General features: G+C 43.5%; 1 protein-coding gene across 10 annotated transcripts in view; it reads left to right on the top strand.

The window, feature by feature from the left end:
- BRD4 (bromodomain containing 4) overlaps positions 1 to 21,152 on the top strand; it is a 170,572-nt gene that overhangs the window by 42,485 nt on the left and 106,935 nt on the right. For 4 of the 10 annotated variants that reach the window (XM_074980062.1, XM_074980063.1, XM_074980064.1 and 1 more), the window contains 2 exons: positions 2,777 to 2,871; positions 4,745 to 4,846. The exons of 2 other annotated variants lie outside the window; for them this stretch is intronic. In XM_074980062.1, coding sequence (XP_074836163.1) covers positions 4,761 to 4,846 — 86 coding nt within the window. In that variant the 5' untranslated portion in view covers positions 2,777 to 2,871; positions 4,745 to 4,760. The remainder of the gene's footprint in view (positions 1 to 2,776; positions 2,872 to 4,744; positions 4,847 to 21,152) is intronic. 4 more of the 10 variants (XM_074980069.1, XM_074980066.1, XM_074980067.1 and 1 more) reach the window with 1 other exon arrangement.

Below are 21,152 nucleotides of genomic sequence, written 5' to 3' on the forward strand. Positions count from 1 at the left end.
ACTTACAATAGCTTCATTAATAAATAAAGATCCAGAGTTTTTACCATTTAGATCAGGGGTCAGCAACCTTTCTGAGGCAAAGTGTTAAGGCTCTTGGTTGAACTGAATCCAGTGCAAAATTCTGAACAGTGCTGCAAGGATATTAAACCCCAACCAAATCAGGATTATAAGGCAAATTTTTCTGAGCATGCTTAAGGTGGTTTTTTTTTTTTTTTTTTTTTTTTTTTTTTCTCCTTTCCTTCCTGGCCACATGTGTGGGGGAGTGTTTGGGATGGCAGGGTGTATTTGAAAGTGGGTTGGGTGCTGACTTGTGGAAGGAGGGAAGGATTGAGGGATGTGGTGGGGAGGGCCAGGTGGTGCGGAGTGAGTAGAAGAGTGGTGTAGGGAGGGTCGTAGGGTGAATGAGAGGGGAGAGGATTCCCTTGCCTAGGGGAACCAGAGTTGGTCTAGTAACCGAGAGAAAGCCATGGTAGTCCATATACTACCAAAACAAAAAAGCAGTCCAGTAGCACTGTAAAGACTAACAAAACAATTTATTAGGCAATGAGCCCGGCTGCACACTCCCTGCAGCCTAGTGTCTCTGCCAGCTGGCTCACAGGTGGGGCTTGCATGTCCCTACTTGCTGTGGTCACAGCAGAGTGGCACCTGCTGAGCTCTGTGCCCCTGCTGCATGTGAGGAAGAGGCATGCACTGCTCTTGCCATGCGTGCCGGGGCTTTCCACCCCCTGCCTTAGATAAAGCTTTCTCATGGTGTATAAAGTTTATACGGAGTGAGCTTACAAATTGTTGGTCCCCTTCATCGATGAAAGAGAGATGCACAATTGTTTTCTCACCCTCTTTCCCCATCAGTTTTTTGTCCAGGGGTTATTGATAAAGAAAAGTGATATTTTTAATATAAAAAGTAGGATTTAAGTGATAGTAGACAGAAACTTACTATGATCTAAGCTAAATGAAACAAAACATGTCAGCTAAGCCTAATTGGTGAAGAAACTTCTTGTTACAGGCAGTGTTTCTAATCACCTTTTTTCTAACAAGGGAGACAGTCTCCTCACTTGGCCCTAGTCCCCCACCCCATGTTCAGTTTTAGATGTTTCCAGTAGGCATCCTAGGTGGTAACCAGAGGTCTCCTGGTATCAGGCACCAGCCCCTGTTGTTGTTTCATTTCATACCTTTATATAGATTTTGGCCATGTTGGGAATGGTGTTTCGGTCAAACTTTTCTCACATCGAGTGGAAAAGTACAGTGTCTAAAATGGTTTCCAGCATCAGGTGGCCTAGTCACATGCCTTTGCAGGGCCAACCATAGTCCATGCTAACAGGAGAAGCAAGACTATTCTCAGCTCATTGTCCCAGATACTAGGCCATTAAGTCTCTTAAGTATTGGTAATGACTCTCCCTTTGTATGTCCAGTTCAGTAAACAGGTTTATGCTTCATACACAGGAATGATACATGTGTATATATACTCTGAATATAACTTTTAAAATGTTACATGCATTATTTTGTATAAAGTATATTTGAGTTAGGCATATTAATATTCCTCGGCATATTTCCATGAAGAATGGCCATGCAACATCACAGTTCCACTGTGTACTGGAATCTGTAGTTCTACAAGTGAAACTTCTGTGTGGAAGATGTGAATTAGCTGTTCCTTGAACTTCTTTGAAAATTGCCAGTGCATCCCTTAACTGGGCAGTTTTGAGTGGCCCTTAAGACCCTCGATTTAGTGCCAAATAAGTGGAAAATAAATGTTTTATTCAGGGATCTAATTGCCTAGGAGTGTTTGGTGGGATGTGTCTTTTGGTTCAGGGAAGAGATTGATATTTCTTACAATAATGAAAGTGTCCAGGAAAAGAGAACTTTGGCTTAGTTTTAGTCTAATGAATTCAACTTCCCAGTTTTGACCGAAATGTGAATTAAAATTGCATACCAGCATCCTTAGAACCAGGCCATCTTTAAATAAGGAAGAGAGAAAAGCAGGTTGCATCTTCAAGGACTGACTTCCTTTGACAATTCACTTGCAAATGGGGGATGGACTTTTTGTAAGAGACAGTCTGATAGGATATTCATAATCCAGTCCTGCAGTTGGATGATGACACTCACCTTGAATATTGGCAGATCATCTACCTGCTGGTAGAAAATAAAGTCTTAGAGAACATACATTTTGTGTTCTGCTTTATCAGACAACTGAAAAGTACTGTGATCCCTGATGCAGATATCTGTTATGTTTTTTCCTCTGACTTCCATTAATATAGTCATGTTAAATAATTTTTTATGCTTTAGGAAACAAAATTTGATGTGCAAGTTGCAAACATAAATAGGATGCTTAGTGGCACAATGACTTTAAAATCAAGTAGGAACTACCATGAATAAAATTGGTTTCCACTATTTATTTTTTGTAAGAATGTCTTGCATATTGGCTCACACATGGTAACCATAAAATTAGAGTATTCAGGTTTGTGATACTCTTCATTGTTAACCATTGTATTTCCAGTGGCCTCCACAATTGCTTTCTTCCACACACATTTCGCAGTTGCCCTTTTCAGTACCCTTTCCAGCTGATGAAAGGACATGGATTTTACTTGTTTTAATTCCTAACTTGTGTTCACTTTCATCATGAAATCACAAAATTAATATATTTCAATTTTTATGTCTTGGAGTACAGTTTTAAATATGCCTCTAAAGGGGGTAGTGCAAGTCTTGGAGTGGGATGACTTAAATTTGCCTTGGAATCTTTAGATCAGATACTAACATAATACACATCTTTTTTTCATTACAGATATTTTGTTTGATAATGAAAGCTGCAGAAATGAAAGTCAGTGGGTAACAACTGTGAATCAAAATTTAACACATAAGGGTCAGCTCTGCTTCAAGGTAACTAATGATAAATTTTACTTTTTTGTGAGCTAGGTCATGATATAAAAGGTGATGTGACTGTAAGGCTCCCCCCTCCCAAATTTTGTTTTAGGGCATACAACATATTTTCAGGAATTTATGGTGGGTTTTGCTTCTGAGAGTTAACACATAGTTGACTTTTTCGTGGTAGTGTTGGGAGATGAAACTGTTGTAATTGTGGTTGTGTGCATAAAACTGAGCTTGTCATAGCTTCCCAGTCTAGTCTACTCGTAAGTTGACATTCCTACAGTACAAGGATTTGAAAAATAAACAACCTTGAGCACCACTGTTGTTGAGCTTGTCTCAGATGTGTACCTAAAACGGTCAGTGGAAGAATTCTTCTCTTCTCTCTCTGTTCCATCACCTTCAGTGCCGCCATTTGACCTTTTGCTTCTTTCTCTCAGTTGCCACATTGAATTGAAGAAGATGGGAGTTGGAATAGACTTCAGAAAGTCATCTAGTCCCGTGGTGTCCATCATACTAGACACATATGGCTATTCGTCTGGTTGTCTGTATGGCTAGTTGGCTTGAAGAATAAATATATTTTCAGAATAATAAGACTGTTTTGCTGTAGCAATAACCAGTGTAATGGCTACTGCTTCAGAACTGGTTGGACACCAGACCTAGTTGAACGTCCTGCTCAAAGCAGGACCAATCCTAACTAACTCATTCTAGCCAGGGTTTTGTCAAGCCTGGCCTTACACATCTCAAAGGATGGAGATTCCCTCATTTCCATAAGCAATACATTCTAGTGCTTCACCATTTCCCCCCAATAAAGTAGTTTTCCAAGTATCCAACCTAGACCTTGACACTGCATCTGACAAAGTGGGTCTTTACTCACAGAAGCTTATGCTCCAAAATACCTGTTAGTCTGCCAGGTGCCACAGGACTTCTTGTTGTTCACTACTTGTTCTGTCATCTGCCACCACTTAGAAAAGCCTAGCTTTGTCCTCTTTTTGGAAACTCCTTTTAGGTAGCTGAAGGCAGTTATCAAATCCCCCCCCTCCTTCTCCTTCTTTTCTGCATACTTAACTAACTCATTTCCCTTATCTTGTCATAAATCATGTATCCTGGGTCCTTAATCCATAATGTGGCTTCTTCGTTTCTAGTGGCTACAGTAAACTTATTTCGACATATGAAGACAATGTTCAATAAACAGAAATTTCTGTGGAAGTACGAAATAGATGAAAAACATTCCTATAAGTGTTTAATAAAACATTGAAATATTAACTTTTTAACTACTGAAATGCTTGTTTTGCTGCTTATTTAAATGTTACTTGCAAAGAAGAAATTTGGGTTTGTTGATCTCAGATGAATGAACGTGGCGTCAAAGAAATATGCATGTTTAATTTCTGCTTGTTTTTTTACATTAGTAGCTAGCTATTATAAAGGTCTTTACTTCCCTGTTGCTGGAAGATGTTTAGAAGCTAGGTGACCCAATCCCAGATGTATGCTTAACAAGGTCAGTGGAATATCATCATGAAGGCCTGAAGCCTGGACTTTTGGACTTTTTTTGTTCAGACAGTTGAATATTCTGATTTCAGTTTAATGCCTATTTAACAAATACTTGAAAGAAAAGTTCTCAATCAACGTGTAAGTATTCTGCACCAAAAGTACAAGCTGAGGCCTGGTAGTCAGCCCTGCAGAGGTTTAGCTGGTAGAACTGTGCAGTGGTTACGCAGCGTGTACTGGCAAAAGGCAAGTATAATTGTCAGTATGTTTAAACTGTCTCCTTGAATGACAGCTGTGTGAGTTAGGGGTATTTGGCTTTTTGCTCTCCTAACAAATAGATATTCTAACTAAACTTTGTTGTCTAGACCTAGACTTAGTCTTTCCTATTCATGTTTTCTAGATGCTCAAGAACACAGATGACTTTAATATTCCTGGGTAAAACAAACAGAAAAAAATTGTTTGTTTGGTGTGAAAATGATCTCCTTTGTTCATCCCTAAAAAAGTAGGTTAGAACACTTCCTACTTCTTTTTTCCATCACAGGTCACCTTTTAATGCTGCTGCATAATTTAAATACAGTATAGTGCAAAATAAAGGTCCTATTGATCTGAGTTATGAGTATATTTAATGCAGAACATGGAAGGGTTCATGGCAATATTTGTGAAAATCTGTTAGGGGCTCAGGAAAGAGCCTAAAGTATGTAATATATATATATGAAAGGGTTTAGGTTGGCATGGACCGGGTCAGGGTTAAATGGGAGCAGTGGGAACAATTGAAGTAAAATTAAATTTAAACATAAAGAGAAGTTTCCGAGCAACCAGGCCTACTGAAGTGGAACAGGGTCCTTAGGAAAGAGTCGGGGGGGAGGGGGGGAGTATCCTTGCTTGAGATGTTGAATATTAGACAAAGGGCTCTAAGGGCGTGTCTACAAAGCAAAGTCATTTCGTAATAATGGCCACCACTGCCTTTTGGTTTTGTTTTGTTTTTTGTTTCAAAAGAAGAGAGAAAGGAGCTCAGCTGGCTCCCTGCCACCCCAACCCCAGCCAATCCCATGGCTTGGGCTGCTGAGCTGCCAGTATTTAGTACTGGCAAGTACCAGCACAAAAAAAGCACTGACTGATGCTATTCTGAAATAACTTTGTGAGTGCCTACATAACGCAACGGCTATTTTGAAATAATTTCAAAATAGAAGACAGTTTATTTCAAGTTTGGTAAATCTCCTTGTACACAGAATAGTGCCTATTCTGAAATAGGTACTTCAGAGTAGGGGCTGTGTAGACAGGGAACAGGGACTATTTTGAAATAAGCTATAGTGCATCCAAAGGCTCTGATCTGAAGTGGGCTCTCTTTTGCATCTGGACGCTCTGTTTTGAAATAGCTGAGTGATTTTTTTCAATACACATACTGTGTGTAGATGCACTATTTCAAAATAAGCTTAAGAGTATAGGGAGCTGCCTGGCATGTGCAAAGTAACCTCAAAGAACTTGTCCACGTGATCTGATTCTAGAGCTTCTGCCATGATAACAAAAGCAGTATATTTCTAGCGCAAAATAACTTCGATAAAATGCAATTAGTAAGCATCTCAGTGACATCTTTAGGTATGTAAGAGAAACTATGCAGATAACTGTAGATGTCAGTTTCCACATAATTGTGCAAGCAAGAATTAAGGATTCTAATAAGAAACTATTGCAGTATGAATATTAGATTTTTTTCCAGACAGTGCCGACTGGCAGGTGACATGAATGCAGTTCTCACCAGCTGCCTAAATCAGTCAGATGGGAAAGTAATCCTATTTGTACTTCCCCCCTGACACAGATTGCATAATTAAAATAGGGTGATCTGCTGTGAATTTAAATTAGCTCTTTTTATATTTTGTTGCAACTGTTTGCAGGTTTTAAACTGTAAAATGAGACAATTGCACTGATATTTGCTTAAATGTTACAGCTGTTGGATATTGGTGCCCACCCTTTTTAGGCTTATGGTATAAGAATAGATTTTTATATATCCAGTTTAGCACACCCATTTTTAAGGTATATTCAGGAAATTGATGATGGAACAGCATAAATTATCATATTTGGGTCTAATTAAATGCTTTGCAGCATATATCCAAGAATCTCAAACACATTCCCTTTGGAGTACATGTTCATAGATTCCAAGATCGGACAGGAATATTGGGATCATCTGGTCTTACCTTTTGTATAACACAGGCCAGAGAACTTACTCAAAATAATTCCTCAAGCATATCTTTTAGAAAACATGCAATCTTGATGTTTTTTTAAAAACAGTCGGTGATGATGTATCTACCACAATCCTGGGTAAGTTGTTCCATTGCTAATCCCTCTAATTTTTAAACATGTTTGCCTTAGCTGTGGTCTGAATTTGTGTAACTTCAACTCTCGCCCGTTGGATCATGTTATAACATTCTCTGCAAGATTGGAAAGTCTGTTAAATATTTGATTCCTCTGTGAGTATTTATAGACTGTAGTCAAGTCACCCCTTAATTTTCTCTTTACGCTAAACGGTTGAGTTCCTCAAGTCTTTTCGTATAAGACACACTGTCAGATCTTATTATCATTCCCGTGATTTTCTTTTCTGAAACCTTCCCAGTTTATTAACATCTTCCTTGAATAGTAAATGCGAATACTGGATATAGGATTCCAGGATTGCAGCAGGTCTGTATTCAGTATGGTCCCCAAATATTTTTTGAGAGTTAATATTTCCCAGCACAGGTCCCCCATTGTGTAAACATGGCCTACATTCTTCATTCCTAGCTGTACTAAAAGGCATATTATTTGCTTACACCTGTCTTACCAAGTGATCCAAAACAGTCAGTGTCAATAGTCTGTCAACTTCATTGTTTACCATTTCCTTAACTTTTGTCTCATTTGCTCATTTGTTTTCTTCCAAGTTATTCAGAAAACTGTTAAATAGCGTAGGGCCAAGAACTGAATCCTGTAAAACAATCCTAGAAACAATCATTTGATGATGATTTCCCCATCTACAGTTATATTTTAAGATCTGCCAATTTGCCAGCTTTTAATCCATGTAATTTGTACCACATTAATCAAAATCTTCTTATGTGGAACTAAGTCACAAGCTTTAGAGAAGTCTAAATATATTAGATTAGCTGCGTTACCTGTACCAACAAAAGATGTATTCTAATAAGAAATAAGATCGATTTTGCATAAACCTGTCTTAATTGATGTTTGTTATCCTTCTTTAATTCATTATTATTTTAGTCCTTTGTGTGGCTCCTGTGTCTTGCCCAGGATCAATGTTAGATTTCACTTTTTAAAATATTGGTGCAACATTAGCTGCTTATTTTGAAACTCTGTGTTCCAAAACTCCAATCAACATTAATAGTCCAATTAGCTCATCACTCAGCTCTTGTAAAACTTGTAGGCAAATTATCCCAGCCCACTGATTTTGAAATATCTGACTTTAATTTCCGCTGCTCAATATTCTCCTGAGATGCTAGTGGAATGGAAAGATAAATGATATAGTCATATCAGTTTACCGAAATACAGAACCCATATTTGTTAGACTTCTATTTTTTCTTCTAGTACTACTACTAATATACCACTTCCATCTAGCCGTGGATTAGTATTGCTGTTTGTTTTCTTTTTTTTTTTCTTTCCAATATGCTTAAACTCTGGCAGCCATATACTCCTTGTTTCCCTTTCCTTTCCAGTGTTCTACAGTTGCTGACTTCTGATTTATAGTAGTTACCAGAGATGCTGACTTCTAGTTTATTTGATGCGCTGCCCCCACTGGTTTTTACTACTCCCCCAAAGCTCTGCTCCTGATCTGCCCTCCCTTCTGAGTTCTTTCTGCTCATCACTCGCTCATTTCTGCTCCAAGAGAGGGGAGGGAGAGGTCAGAGAGAGGCAATGGGCAGGTTGCCCAATTCAGCAGATGGTGGGTGTGGTGCCTTAAGGCCACCAGAATAGCAGCCCTGGTCTGCCCTGGGGGTGCGGAACACCCCTGGAGTTGGCACCAATGATTATTACTAATTCCTTTTTCTTCTGTTTGTTACATATAGGGCTTTCCCAAATTCACAATCCATTTTGTGCAATTTCATGGTCATAGAATGTTAAAAATTGTAAATTTCACAATATTTAAATATGAAATTTCACAGTGCTATAATTGTAAGGGAGCCTGACCCAAAAATGAATTGTTTGTATGCAGAGGGGAGGGAAGAATGGAGAAGGGTGCCCTAACATTGCTGTGGGGGAGGATTTTGGTACCGTAACCCTTCCACTCAGCTGCTGCCCAGGAGCCACCAACTGAGCAGCTCAGACGAAAGGATGTCATGGTATGGTAATGCTTCCTTACTACTACTTTGAGCCCTTGGTCCTATCTGTTCAAGTTAGGTGTACGTGCATGCGTGTGCATGACTGTTAGAAAATTTTTCCCTAGCTGCTATCTTTTGGTTAGGCTGTGGAGTTCCCTGGAGTGGCACTAGTGCAGAGCCCTATATGTTACCCTGCAAACCCAACTCCCTTCCAGTTCCTTCTCACTGCCAGTGGGGCTCTTGGTATTGTGGATAAGTGCTTGTTGCTATGCCATGACTCCCTAGCTTTTCTTGTGTAAATAGTGTTTTAGTATAGCTGTAATTTTTAGTTCATTTAGTTCATACAGCTAGGTAATGAACTGATAGAGAAGATGGTAGGAAGAGAGACTTTCCCTATGGGGGCTAGGTGCATGAAAGTCCCAGGGTTTTAAGCTGTACAGCTTCTGCTTAAAGTCCAGACCTTCATGACTCCTGCCTCTCTCTGGGCGGAGCTCATCGGTCAGATTAGTTGTAGAGTGTGACTTTTGGCTCTGTCAGCTCTTCATGGAGTTGGCATTTCAACCTCTGCAGCAGAACTCTGCACCTCTTCCTTCAGTGCACAGCATGGGGTCTGAAGTCTCCAGTGTGGCACCACTCTCACTCTCCAGCACGCGCCTCCCAAGATGCGTAAGTCGTCAGCACTGGCTCAACCAACCTCAGCCCCTTTGGCACAGACGGCAACAGATGCTCCCAGGGCTCATTGTCCTCATGCCCCAGTGTCGCATGCACCAAGCCCAATCCTTCTGGATTCTCCCAGAGGTGATCCAGTGCTGGCTGGCCCTTCATCTGTCTCTGATACATACCAGTGGCACAGGAACTTCTTTGAGTGATTCCCTGTGGGTGCTCCACATCAGGTGTTGGGCTCACCCTGGCACTGCAGTGCTGAGATTTTCAAGCTGTAGATTCAGATGGCACATACGGAGGAGTGTGCCAGGCCCTTCATGCGCTTTTGGTCACGTGTGTGATCTAGTCCATGCCAGTTCCACTCAACTGCCAGCAGCTGCAGATGGACTTTGCTTGTGCTCCAACGTGCGTCTGAACAGAGAAATCCATTTGTTATATTACCTTTTCAAGTTTTAAGAACTTTTTACAGTATATAATTTTAAAAAAAACTGCATATAGTTTAAAAAAAGAGGAGGAGGAGAAGGAGGGAGTTGGAGAGCTAGCAGGGCTTTTTGCATAATAGTTTAATTTGTTTGAGTTATTTAGATTGTTCTTATCACATAAGTATCTTTTTGTTATAGTTAAGCACTGTTTAACACCTCTTCCTTTTTTTTTTTTTAAAATAAGTCACCAGTGAGGTTAAAGAAAAACGAGTCATGCTGCAAGGCCATGCTGGCCTTTGACGGCTACAGCAAATGTATCCGCTTCCTGGGCAAGGCCCATGTGCCTCAGAAATGCCCCCACTGCTCTAAGTTTACCACAAGGGCCAGAAAGGACAGAGATGAGGCTAAAGATGATCATCTTTGATAAGGCTCTTCAGCCTACAACTTCTGACACCCCTTGAGGGTTCATCATTGCCTCAAAAGCAAAAAGCGGCTTCTGTGGCTTCCTTGGGTCATAAAAGAGAGAGAGTATCTTCTACTCGATCCTTGCCGGTGTTATCTATGAACAGGGTGAGTGAGATTCAAAGCTGGGACCCCTCTGCATCTAAAAGGGGACAAAAGGCCTGAAGAGTAGAAGGCAGCATCTGTGACTCAGACGCACAGGCACCCATCACCGAAGAGCCCGCATGTCTCTAAATGATCGGTGCTGGAGGCTACAGCACTGAGACAACAACCCCCAGCACCGAGAACATTGGAACCAGATGCATGCGAACGCAGAGCAACGGCACTGAAGACCTCCGTGTACACGGAACCAAAAGCTTTGGAGCTGGGGCCCACACTGACAACAGAACCAACAGCACTGACGGACTGTGCACCGAAGACTTGGCACCAGTCCAGTCAGCTCAAGGACCAAGGAAGGCACACTCCAAAATGCACTACCACGGCTCTTCTCTAGACTTGCTCATTGTGTCATCATCTTTATCTCCACGCTCTTCCCTCAGAGCCATTCTTACCAGAGCAGCCTTTGACACCTCCATCACCTCTTCTTAGACCTCCCTCTCCCTTCCTAAGACCTCCTTCGCCTTGGCTCAGGCATCCCTCACCTACTTCTCAGCAACCACGCCAACTACGGGAATATTCTCGTCGGGTATTTCCACCTCCTTTCCTGTCTCACTGACCATACTCATTTCTCCGTCACACCTATAGGCAATATTGGCAATCCCGATCTTCCTTGCCGGGATCATGCTGTTGCCATTATCCACACTCATACCATCGAGAAGGATGTCAGCAGGGCTGTTACTCTTCCAGATCCAGAGAGAGCTCTCCAGAGTCATGTCCCTTACATAGACAATCCTCATCTCCCTCTCCAGAGACACCATTTCTCTTGTTCAAGAGAACATTCGGAACCAGCCATCAGTGCCTCTGCAGAACACATAGGGGAGCAATTACAAGAAGTGGTTGAAGAACAAATAGAGGCCTACCAAAATGATGCATCTTCATGATCCCCGTATGAGGCAATTGTCCCAGCTGATAAAGCCCCTCTGGACAGTCTTAGGCAATTCCAGGAACTTCTAAGAGGTTTGCTGAATCACAGGACATACAGGTTGTGGAGGTGCAGGAGAAGCAGCATAGCCTCCTCAAGAACCCCAGCATCATCCAAGATAGCAATTCTGTTGGATGACACTATTGCAGAGGCTGCTACCAATATTTGGCAAACTCCTGCCTCCATCCCACCAACCAACAAGAGTGGACAAAAAGTATTTCAGCCTCTCAAAGGGAGTGGAATTTCTGTTCAGTCACCCCCCCCAACCAAACTTCCGTGTGGTAGAATCTTCCCAATAGAGATCAAAGATGCCCCAATATAAGTCCAAGTGTCCAACCAAGAGGCTAAGAGACTTGACCTATTTGGGTGAAAAGTGTACTCATCTTCCACCTTGTTGTTGTGAATAGCTAACTATGCTGCACACCTTTTTAATCATAACTGTGACAACTATACAAAACTCACATCCCAAATGGACTATCTCGTGACCCAAAAGAAACCCATTCTAAAATCAATAGTACAGGAAGGGTACGCTGCCTCCTGTACAGGAGTCCAAATTGTACTTGAGGTTGCAGACACAGCTGCACAATCAACCACCACTGCGGTGGTAACGAGATGAGTATATTTGCTACAAACATCCGGTGTTCCCAAGGAGTTGCAAGCAAAGGTGGAAGACCTCCCCGTTGATAAGTCAGTTATTCACTGAATCCACAGATATGGTTCTGCACCGTAAAGACTTGAGAACTGCTCTGAGAACACTGAGTATGTATTACCCCCCACCCCATATAGGAGGAAGAGGTGCTACCTGTATCAATGCCATCACGCTTACCAGCCTCAGTGGCCATAATATCAGTGTGGCTAAAATCCAGGGTGTCAACAACAGCAAAGGCCATTCAGGCACTGAGCCCAACAAGGCCACAACCCTGCTGTGCTGCAAACAGCTAGGCAGCAGGTTTGACTACCATGTCGAGGACTGGGACACCACACTCATCATTGAGTGTCAATAACCATCTCACCACCTGTTTCACTGCCGCCTGACCATTTTATCAGCAGTGGAAGAACACTGCCACAGACAAATGGGTGCTGGTAATCATCTCTAAGGGGTATATCATCCCATTCTGCACCCTACCACCAATCAACAACCCCTCCCCCCAGTCTCTCTTTAGGGACCCCTCTTATGAGACTTTGTTAAAATGTGAGGTCAATCACCTCCTATCCATAGGAGCTGTGGAGAGAGTTCCGAACGAATTTAAGGGAAAAGGGTTCTGTTCCCGTTATTTCCTCACAGAGAAGGCAGGGGTGGAGACCAATATTGGACTTAACGGGCTCTCAACTGTTACCATCACAAACAGCATTTCAAGATGGTCACCATTGCTTCTATAGTTACAGCACTGGATAATGGGAACTGGTTTGCAGCCCTCAACCTACAAGACGCATAGTTCCACATAACCATTCATGCTGTCCACAGGCATTTTCTTAGTTTCACATTCGGCACAGAACAACCTTCAGCCTGTTGTCAGAGCCACAGTTTTCAGGAAGACACTCTCGATAGTATTGCCTTGCCTACACCACCAAGATGTCTTCATTTTCCTGTACTTGGAGGAATGCCTCTTAAAAGGCAACTCGTGTGGACGTACTTCTCATGATAGACATTACTATAAAGACATCAGTCTCTGGGCTTCATCATCAATTTCCAGAAATCGACCGTCGAGCCCATGCAGGACATAGAGTTCATAGGGGCTTGCTTCTGTTCCACCATGGCAAGGGTGTATTTACCTATTCCTCATTTTTGCACCATCCAATCATTGATACCAGTTTCATTACACAGCCTCACAGTGCAGGTAGTAAAGTGCCTCCAACTTGTGGGACACATGGCCACCACCACATCTGTGGTGCAAAGCGCCAGACTGCACTTTCGCTGCCTTCAGCATTGACTGGCGACAGTATATATGCTAATGAAACATACCACTCACAAGAAGGTGTCGCCAGCCGCAGAGGTATTAAAGTTCTTGAGGGGGTGGATGGACCCCGAAAAACTTACTGTCCGGGGCCTACTTTCATCAACTTCAGACTGCCGTTTTGTTACGACAGATGCTTCCATCATAGGTTGGGGAGCACGCGTGGGAGACAAATCAGTGCAATGATGGTGGTTGCAATGGGAGATGGCTCTGCACGTAAATATGTTGGAATTAAGAGCAATGTTCAATGCATGCAAGCACCTCCTATGGTATATACAGTAGTCGGCGTCAATACTCGCAACATTACCACGATGTACTATAGCCATCAACAAGGCGGAGCCGGATCTTGCGCACTGTGTGCAGAGGCTGTTTGCCTATGGAATTGGTGCATTGCAAACAACATAAGCCTGAGGGTCTCATACTTATCAGGCATCAGCAAGGTGGCGGGAGACCTGCTGAGCAGGTACTTTGCACCTGATCACAAAGGGGAGATCTATCCCCATCTACTTCACCATATCTTCAGCAGGTGGGGATATCCTCAAATAGACCTGTTTGTGACCTGCAACAACAAGAAATGCCCTTAATTTTGCTCCAGGGTAGGTATTGGTCCAGGCTCCCTAGGGGACTCTCTTCTTATACCGTGGAAGGGACCCTTGCTTTAGGCTTTCTCCCTCCAGTACTTATGCACGAGGTTTTGGAGAAGGCAAGGATAGAAAAGGCAAACTTGATACTCATAGCCCCTACGTGGGACTGTCAGCATTGGTTCCCCCTGTTATAACGCATGTTATGTTGCCCTCTACGCCCCCTCCCTATTGTCCTGGACCTCCTCACATGGAATTGAGGAGCACTAACCCTCCCTCAACCACGAACATTGCGCCTCAAGGCGTGGTTGATTCTTGGGCTCAGCGCCTCAGAGGCCTTATGCTCAGAATGGGTTGAGGAGGTTCTAAAATGTAGCCGACCAACCGCTACATGGAAGGCCTATGTGTACCAATGGAAATGTTTTCCCTCTTGGTGCTCATCCAGGCAACTACACCCTCTAGAAGTTCCGGTATGCACAGTTTTAGATTATCTACTGGACCTTAAACAAGGAGGACTCTTTCTACCATCATTAAAGGTCCACCTGGCAGATAGATCTGCTTTCAGACATATGGTGGAAGGGTTAACTGTTTTCACTCATGCTATAATGACATGGTTCCTAAAAGGCCTCACAAATTTATACCTCCTCAAAAGCCAATTTCAGCCTCATGGAGTCTGAACCTGGTGCCAGGCATGCTGTCTAGGCCACCTTTCAAACCTCTAACCACCATTTTGCCTCACTTACTTACCTTAAAAACGGCATTCCTCCTGGCCATCACATCGGCCTATAGGGTTAGTGAGTTGGCTGCAGTAATGGTGACACCACCACATACGACCTTCTCCAAGGATGTGGTGGTATTATGTTTACATCCTGCATTCCTTCCCAAGGTCTTCTTGGAGTTTCATATAAATGAACCAATAATCTTACTGTCCTTCTATCCTAAACCACATGCCTCATAAGGAAATAGGGTTTGATGTGAGAAGGGTATTAGCCTTTTATATAGACAGAACTAAATTAAATGGCAAACGATTATCATCGCAAAGGATCTCAAACATCATCACAACTTGTATTAAGATGTGCTACTCATTACATAAAACCACCTTATCAGCTCCTCCCAAAGCTCACTCCACCAGGGCAATGGCGGCTTCGATAGCCTTTTTCAGAGGAGTTTCCTTGAAAAACGTTTGCATTGCAGCAACGTGATCATCCTATGACATGTTTGCTAAACATTGCACAATCCATCGGTATATTGAAGAAGATACATGCCTCCCAGCAGCAGCCCTCCTGGGGCAAGCTACACATAATTGTGGTACCCACCTCCATGCTTTTTGGGGGTCACTGCTGTGTAATCACCTGATGTGGAGCACCCACGGGGACCACTCCAAGAAGAAAGAGAAGTTACTGACTTGTGTGATAACAATGGTTCTTCGAGATGTATCCCCATTGGTGCTCCACTACCCACCTGTTTCTCCCCTCTTTGGAGTTCTGTTTTATGTTTTCAGGTGCATTTGAGGTGGTTTTTCGAGGGATTGGCACGGACCTGAGTGTGCACATGATCGAAAGCCCATAAAGGGCCCGGTGCGCTCATGCGCAATCCGATGATCTACGGCTTGAAAATCTCCAATCTGCTGCTCTGGGGCAAGCCTGACACCTGATGTGGAGCACCTACGGGGACACAGCTCGAAGAACCATCGTTACCACACAAGTGATTAACTTCTCTTTACCTAGATGATGAGATTCCCAGCACAGACTGAGGCCTCTGCCCTTCATTTCTCCATGGATAAGCCTACTCTCCTGGTCGTGCCTGTTCAGGCACAATCTCCTGGCCGGTGAGAGTCCCATCTTGGTTGTTCATGGTAGTGTCAGTCTGATTCGCTGCTTCAGTCTTTTGCGCCATGCCTGCCTGTTCGTGCTCCAGGTCGCTGTTTTGGGCGATTTCCAATTCTGGCTCCCCCGCAGCGATACTTGTCATTCTGTTTTGCTAGGCCCACTTCTCTCTCAATGATGTTCAGTTTTGGGCTCTGGAATCCACTCACTTAGGCCCTGCCTAGTGGCATGCTTGGATGCACATTGGCATCGTTCCTACTCCAGCCACAGGTCTTGCTCTCTGCTCTGGTCCAGCTCCATTTGCCAGGAACTCCCTGGATTGGATTCTCAGTGTCTTCCTTCCGCAGTGTGCAAGACTTCGCCTCCTCATGGGTCCCACTCCCTGTACAGTCTCTGTTTCGATGCCAGTCCTGCTCTCAATGCCAGTGTGGCTCCCCAGGATGTGTCTCACCACAGTGCCAGTTTCTGTCTTGGCACTGTTTCTTGTCCTGGTGCCAATCTCACATGTCTCGCTGGTCTCAGTCACCAAGACAGTCTTGCCAGGATTGGTGGCATCCCCAGTTTCTCTCTGGACGAGGCAGTGGTAGGTTCGTCTGTCTCGGGGCCTCCACCCATAGACATCCTGAGCACTCCATGACCTCCTTTTGGTGGGCGGCCGTTAGCCTCAGAGGACGTCTGAGTCTCCTTACCCTACATGTGACATTATTGCTTCAGAGGGGCCATCACGTTTAGCCCTCCCTTTTAAAAAAGCTATCGTGTCTGCCACCTCCACTGTCTGGCAAACGCTGGGGTCTGTTCCTCCCATCACCTGTGAGGTATAACCTTACTACTTCACAACAGTGAAGTGGTTTGAATATCGTTATGCGCACTCTGCTCCTTGGTGGTGGATGTCATTATGAAAAGGGATAGTCGGGTCAACAGGCTCCAGTCCCAAAGTTCAAGGGTCCTAGATGTCTGGACCTATTCAGGAGGAATGTCTACTCTGTGGAGGGCTTACTACTTGGTGGCTATCCAGCTGTTTGGCCTGAGCCAGTACAATGATGACTCTTGGCCTGTGGGCCATAAGTTTCAGAACTTGCTGCTGGAGGACTTGTGGAAGGAGTTGCCTGCTTTACTGCAGGAGGGTATAGTAGTGTTTGCTACCTGTCTGCAGGTGTCACTGGATGTAAGAGATACAGCGGCCCAGGCTAGGGCTTCAGCCATCACCATGTACCTGATGGATTGGCTGCAGCTCTCTTGGCCTCCCAGCAGAGGTCCAGCAAATGATTGACAACCTCCTGTTTGGTTGCATGGGGTTGTTTGCAGAGCAAACTGACTTCCGTCTTCATAGTCTTACGGACTCCTGTAGCACTGTGAAGTCCTGGGGCATTCACACCCCTTCTATGTAACGGAAGCCATTCAAGCCACAACCACAGTGCAAGCAGTTTCAGCCCCATGGGTGATTGTATTTCTACCAACACAAGCCCCCCTACATTTGTTGCAAGCCTTCCCATCTGTAGTCTGGGGCCAGCCACGGCCAGTCCAAACCTTTTTCAATAGCCAAGCACTACTTTTGATGGTGCGCCGAGACCAAAGTACGTGTACTGCTGGATCCTTCTCTCGATGGATTCTGCCCATCCCTCCTGGCCTGGTCTGCTGTTACATCAGACCAGTGGGTCCTCAGGACAGTCATAAGAACAGCCATACTGGGTCAGACTAAAGGTCCATTTAGCCCAGTGTCTTGTCTGCCAACAGTGGCCAATACCAGGTGCCCCAGAAGGTGAACCCAACAGGTAAAGATCTCTCTCCTGCCATCCATCTTCAGCCTCTGACAAACATTCCTTACCTATTCTGGCTAACAGCCATTAATTGACCTAACCTCCATGAATTTGCCTAGTTCTTTTTAACTCCTATTATAGTCCTAGCCTTCTCTGGTAAGGAGTTCCACATTTTGACTGTGTGCTTTGTGAAGACAAATTTCCTTTCATTTCTCTAGTCTGCCTTAGCGTTTCATAGTCCTTACCGCTGCCCTGGTCAGGTAGTCTATAATATATCCTTATTGCTATAATCTTATTTGAGCATGGAATTTCTGTCCATAGCGATTCTATGGAATATTTTGATTCATTTCAGACTTCATTTGAGTTTACATTTTTTCACATATAGTGTTACTCTCCCACTCGCACGACCTGTTCCGTCCTTCTGATACATCTTGTACCGCAGTATGTTTGTGTCCCGTTGATTGTCCTCATTCCACCAGGTTTCTGAGATCCCTATTATATGAACATCTTTGTCTAATACAAGGCACTCTAATTCACCCATCATATTATTTAGTCTTCTAGCATTTGTGTATAAGCACTTTAAAAACTTTTTTGTCTCTAGTTATTTGTCTGTCCCTTCCTGACGCGTTAAGATCCTTTTTTGTGTGGTCGTTTCTTTTCTGGTCCGACCCATACTTTATCCTCTTCCATTTTCTCCTTCAGACTGAACAATCTATCAGTAGACTCTCCTCTGAGAGAAGTTTCTGTCCGATCTACGTGTTCCTCTGCACCAATCAGCTTTCCCCCATCTCTTAGTTTAAAACTGCTCTAATTCCTTTTTAATGGTAAGTACCAGCAGTCTGGCGCCACTTTGGTTTAAGTGGAGTCCATCCTTCCTGTATAAGCTCCCACATCCCAATAGTTTTCCCAGTTCCTAATAAACCACAGACTGCTTCTTTACCATTGTCTCATCTATCCATTGAGACTCTGAAATTCTGGCTACCTGTGTGACCCTGCACATGGAATGGGAAACGTTTCTGAGAAGGCCACCATAGAGGTCTTGAATTTCAGTCTGTTTCGTAGCAACCTAAGTTTGGCCTCCAGGATGTCTTTCCTATCCTTCCCTACGTCATTGGTACCAGAATGTACCACAACCACTGGCTCCTCTCCAGCATGACACACACGTCTATCTAGATGCCTCGAGAGATCCACAACCTTCACACCAGGCAGGCAAGTCACCATATGGTTTTTCCAATCATCACAGACCTAGATATCTGTTTCTAATGGTTGAATCTCCCATTACTAACACGTGCCTTTTCCTACTGACTGGTGTTCCCTCCCCCAGAGAGGCATACTCAATGCAAGAGGATACTGCAACATCATCCGAAAGGAGGGTCCCAACTATATGGGGTGAGTTTTTCCCTCAGCTTCTGCTGACTGCTCTCCTTCCCCGAGCCTTTCAACCTGCTTAACAGTACAGGGTCTGTGTGACTGGAGGTGGGACAATTCTAGTGTCCCAGAAAGCATCATCGCTGTGGGCTGTGACTTCCCTTCCCATTCCTTCCGGCCCCCTTTGCCTGCCCATCTTCAGGGACTTCTCTCACAAGCAGCTTCTCCTCCAGGAGGTACAAACACGCTTGCTATTTTTTGTAGTTATAGACTGTTTGTTTGGTGCAGCTATACTTCTGTAATTAGGGTGGTGTGAGTAGGATGGGTGCCCAGGGTACAAAGTTGGGAAAAGAGTTTATGAAAAGAACGATAGCGTATGGTCCTGCAGTGGACATTCCATATTGTCACTCTTAGTTCTGCATTGCTGGTTCTTGGGAGTACTTCCTTCTGAACCTGGCAGCCAGAGAGTGATGGATGCTGACCAGGCATCTTGTTCTGAAGGCAGCATCCTGCCAGGAGCAGATAGAAGTAAGAGAGTTGCAAAATCATGCCTGCTGCGAGTTCTGCTCTACTGTGTTTTTCTTCACCTTTTCACACCCTTCCATCCCTAGCTTTGTACCTGGGCTGCTGTTTGCTTGCTGGTTATGGCCCTTCCTGAATAGCTCCATGATCCTTTTAATGTTCTAATGGGGGAGGAGGGGGGAGAGAGAGAGAGAGAGGAGTGTTGCAAATTTCAAAATTCATGTAAAATTATGAATGGTGCAAAGTAACCTAATTTAAAACAGAATTGTGGTGGAAGCCTAATAATGGGGAATCTGCATTATCTCAAATGATGTTGGATTTTACTCATTATAAAATGACCTATTAACTTGGCCATTCTCCAGTGTGCAGAACTGGATTCCCTTTGCAGGCTGTGAGTCAGCACTTTCAGGTGAGTCATGTTGTTAATCATGTGCCCTTATTGTAGGGACAGATGAGAGGAACAAAGACTTAAGTGGAGGAGAAACTGGATTTGAAACCAGAAGTCAATAACTTCCTGTTTCCTGAGGCTACTGCTGTGTTTACTGATTAGAGTGAGGATTATTAGTTTCACTTACATTTACTTTCCTTTCTAGAAACATCTGGGTAGCTGCTAATGTTTTATAATCTTGGTGGTTCACATAAACCAGGGATGTGAAATTAATACTGCTAAGTAAATCTGTTTTTACTGTACATTCCAACATCATCTTGAACATGACATTTTACTTTGGATAAAATTGTCAGAGCACTTAAGTGGCCTGCCTCAATGTTCTTAAATCACTTTGAAAATGGTGCCTAAGTCACTCTCACACTTTTGAAAATTTTACCCTTCCATTCTTCTCTCCCTCTCCCCTGCCACACATCCCCCTCAGCAGGCAAAGGGCTTGTTGGTGTTCCTTCTGTTTCCCTGGATTTACATCTAGACCCTCTGGCAAGAGTGTACCACTGGAACAGCTTTTCAGTGGAATTTGGTTAAATTTGAAAGAATATATGAAAATAAACTAGGCATGACTATTTCTGACATGCATCATTTTTGCTGTAAGGTTATGTGCTGAACACCTGTAAAATATTCAGGTTTTATGGGTATTGGCACAGGGGAGAACCTACTGCATTTATGTTCACAAAAGTCCCAGTCCCATGCTTCTGGCAGACCTCAACATCCATCTGAAAATAAGGATCTGTTTTCTGCCCAAATAACCTCTTACTTTGAATTTTTTAAGACACAAGGTACTTTAAATTAGCTCATTAACGAAAATCTGTAGGGTATGTTAATTGCAAACAGCCCAAATAAAGTAATGGGAAAAGCTTTTTTTGTGCTGTGACACATAAGTGAGCACCTGGAGGCAGCTTATTCAGAATGCAGGCTAATACGTGTGTCGTATTTTCAAAATATTACATTTGCATGTGTTCTACCCAGGAGCAACACCTTTTTTTTCCTGGAGAATGCCTTACTCATAAATCCTTTTTGATATCACTTGTTTTTCCAGATTCACGCTGTTAATGGAACCATCTTGAAACATCTGACTAGGATATTACTCTAAAATTGAAGTTGTTGCTGTACATCCTACTCCTAGCGTCTTAAATGCTTTGTTCTGTTTGTCTAAGAAATGCAGCTCAGAGCTTGCCCAGCTGCTTGACATCTGTCTTCGCCTTTGGCTTTCACAGTGCTGTCATCTCCTGATGCTCTCTCTTTACCTGTTGTTACATGCATACAACATGTGCTGGTGAAGCTTCCTCTGAGTAGTTGGTTTTTTGGGGGGTTGGGGCTCGGGGGGGGGGTGGTATTTCTGTTTTGACTTTGTCCTTTCCTATATTCTGTCTGTACCCTATCGCTGGGTTAGGTCATCCACTCATTCTGCATCCACTACAGCTTTTATGCTGA

Source organism: Carettochelys insculpta, chromosome 29 (assembly GCF_033958435.1).
Source record: "Carettochelys insculpta isolate YL-2023 chromosome 29, ASM3395843v1, whole genome shotgun sequence".
NCBI classification, from domain to species: domain Eukaryota; kingdom Metazoa; phylum Chordata; order Testudines; family Carettochelyidae; genus Carettochelys; species Carettochelys insculpta.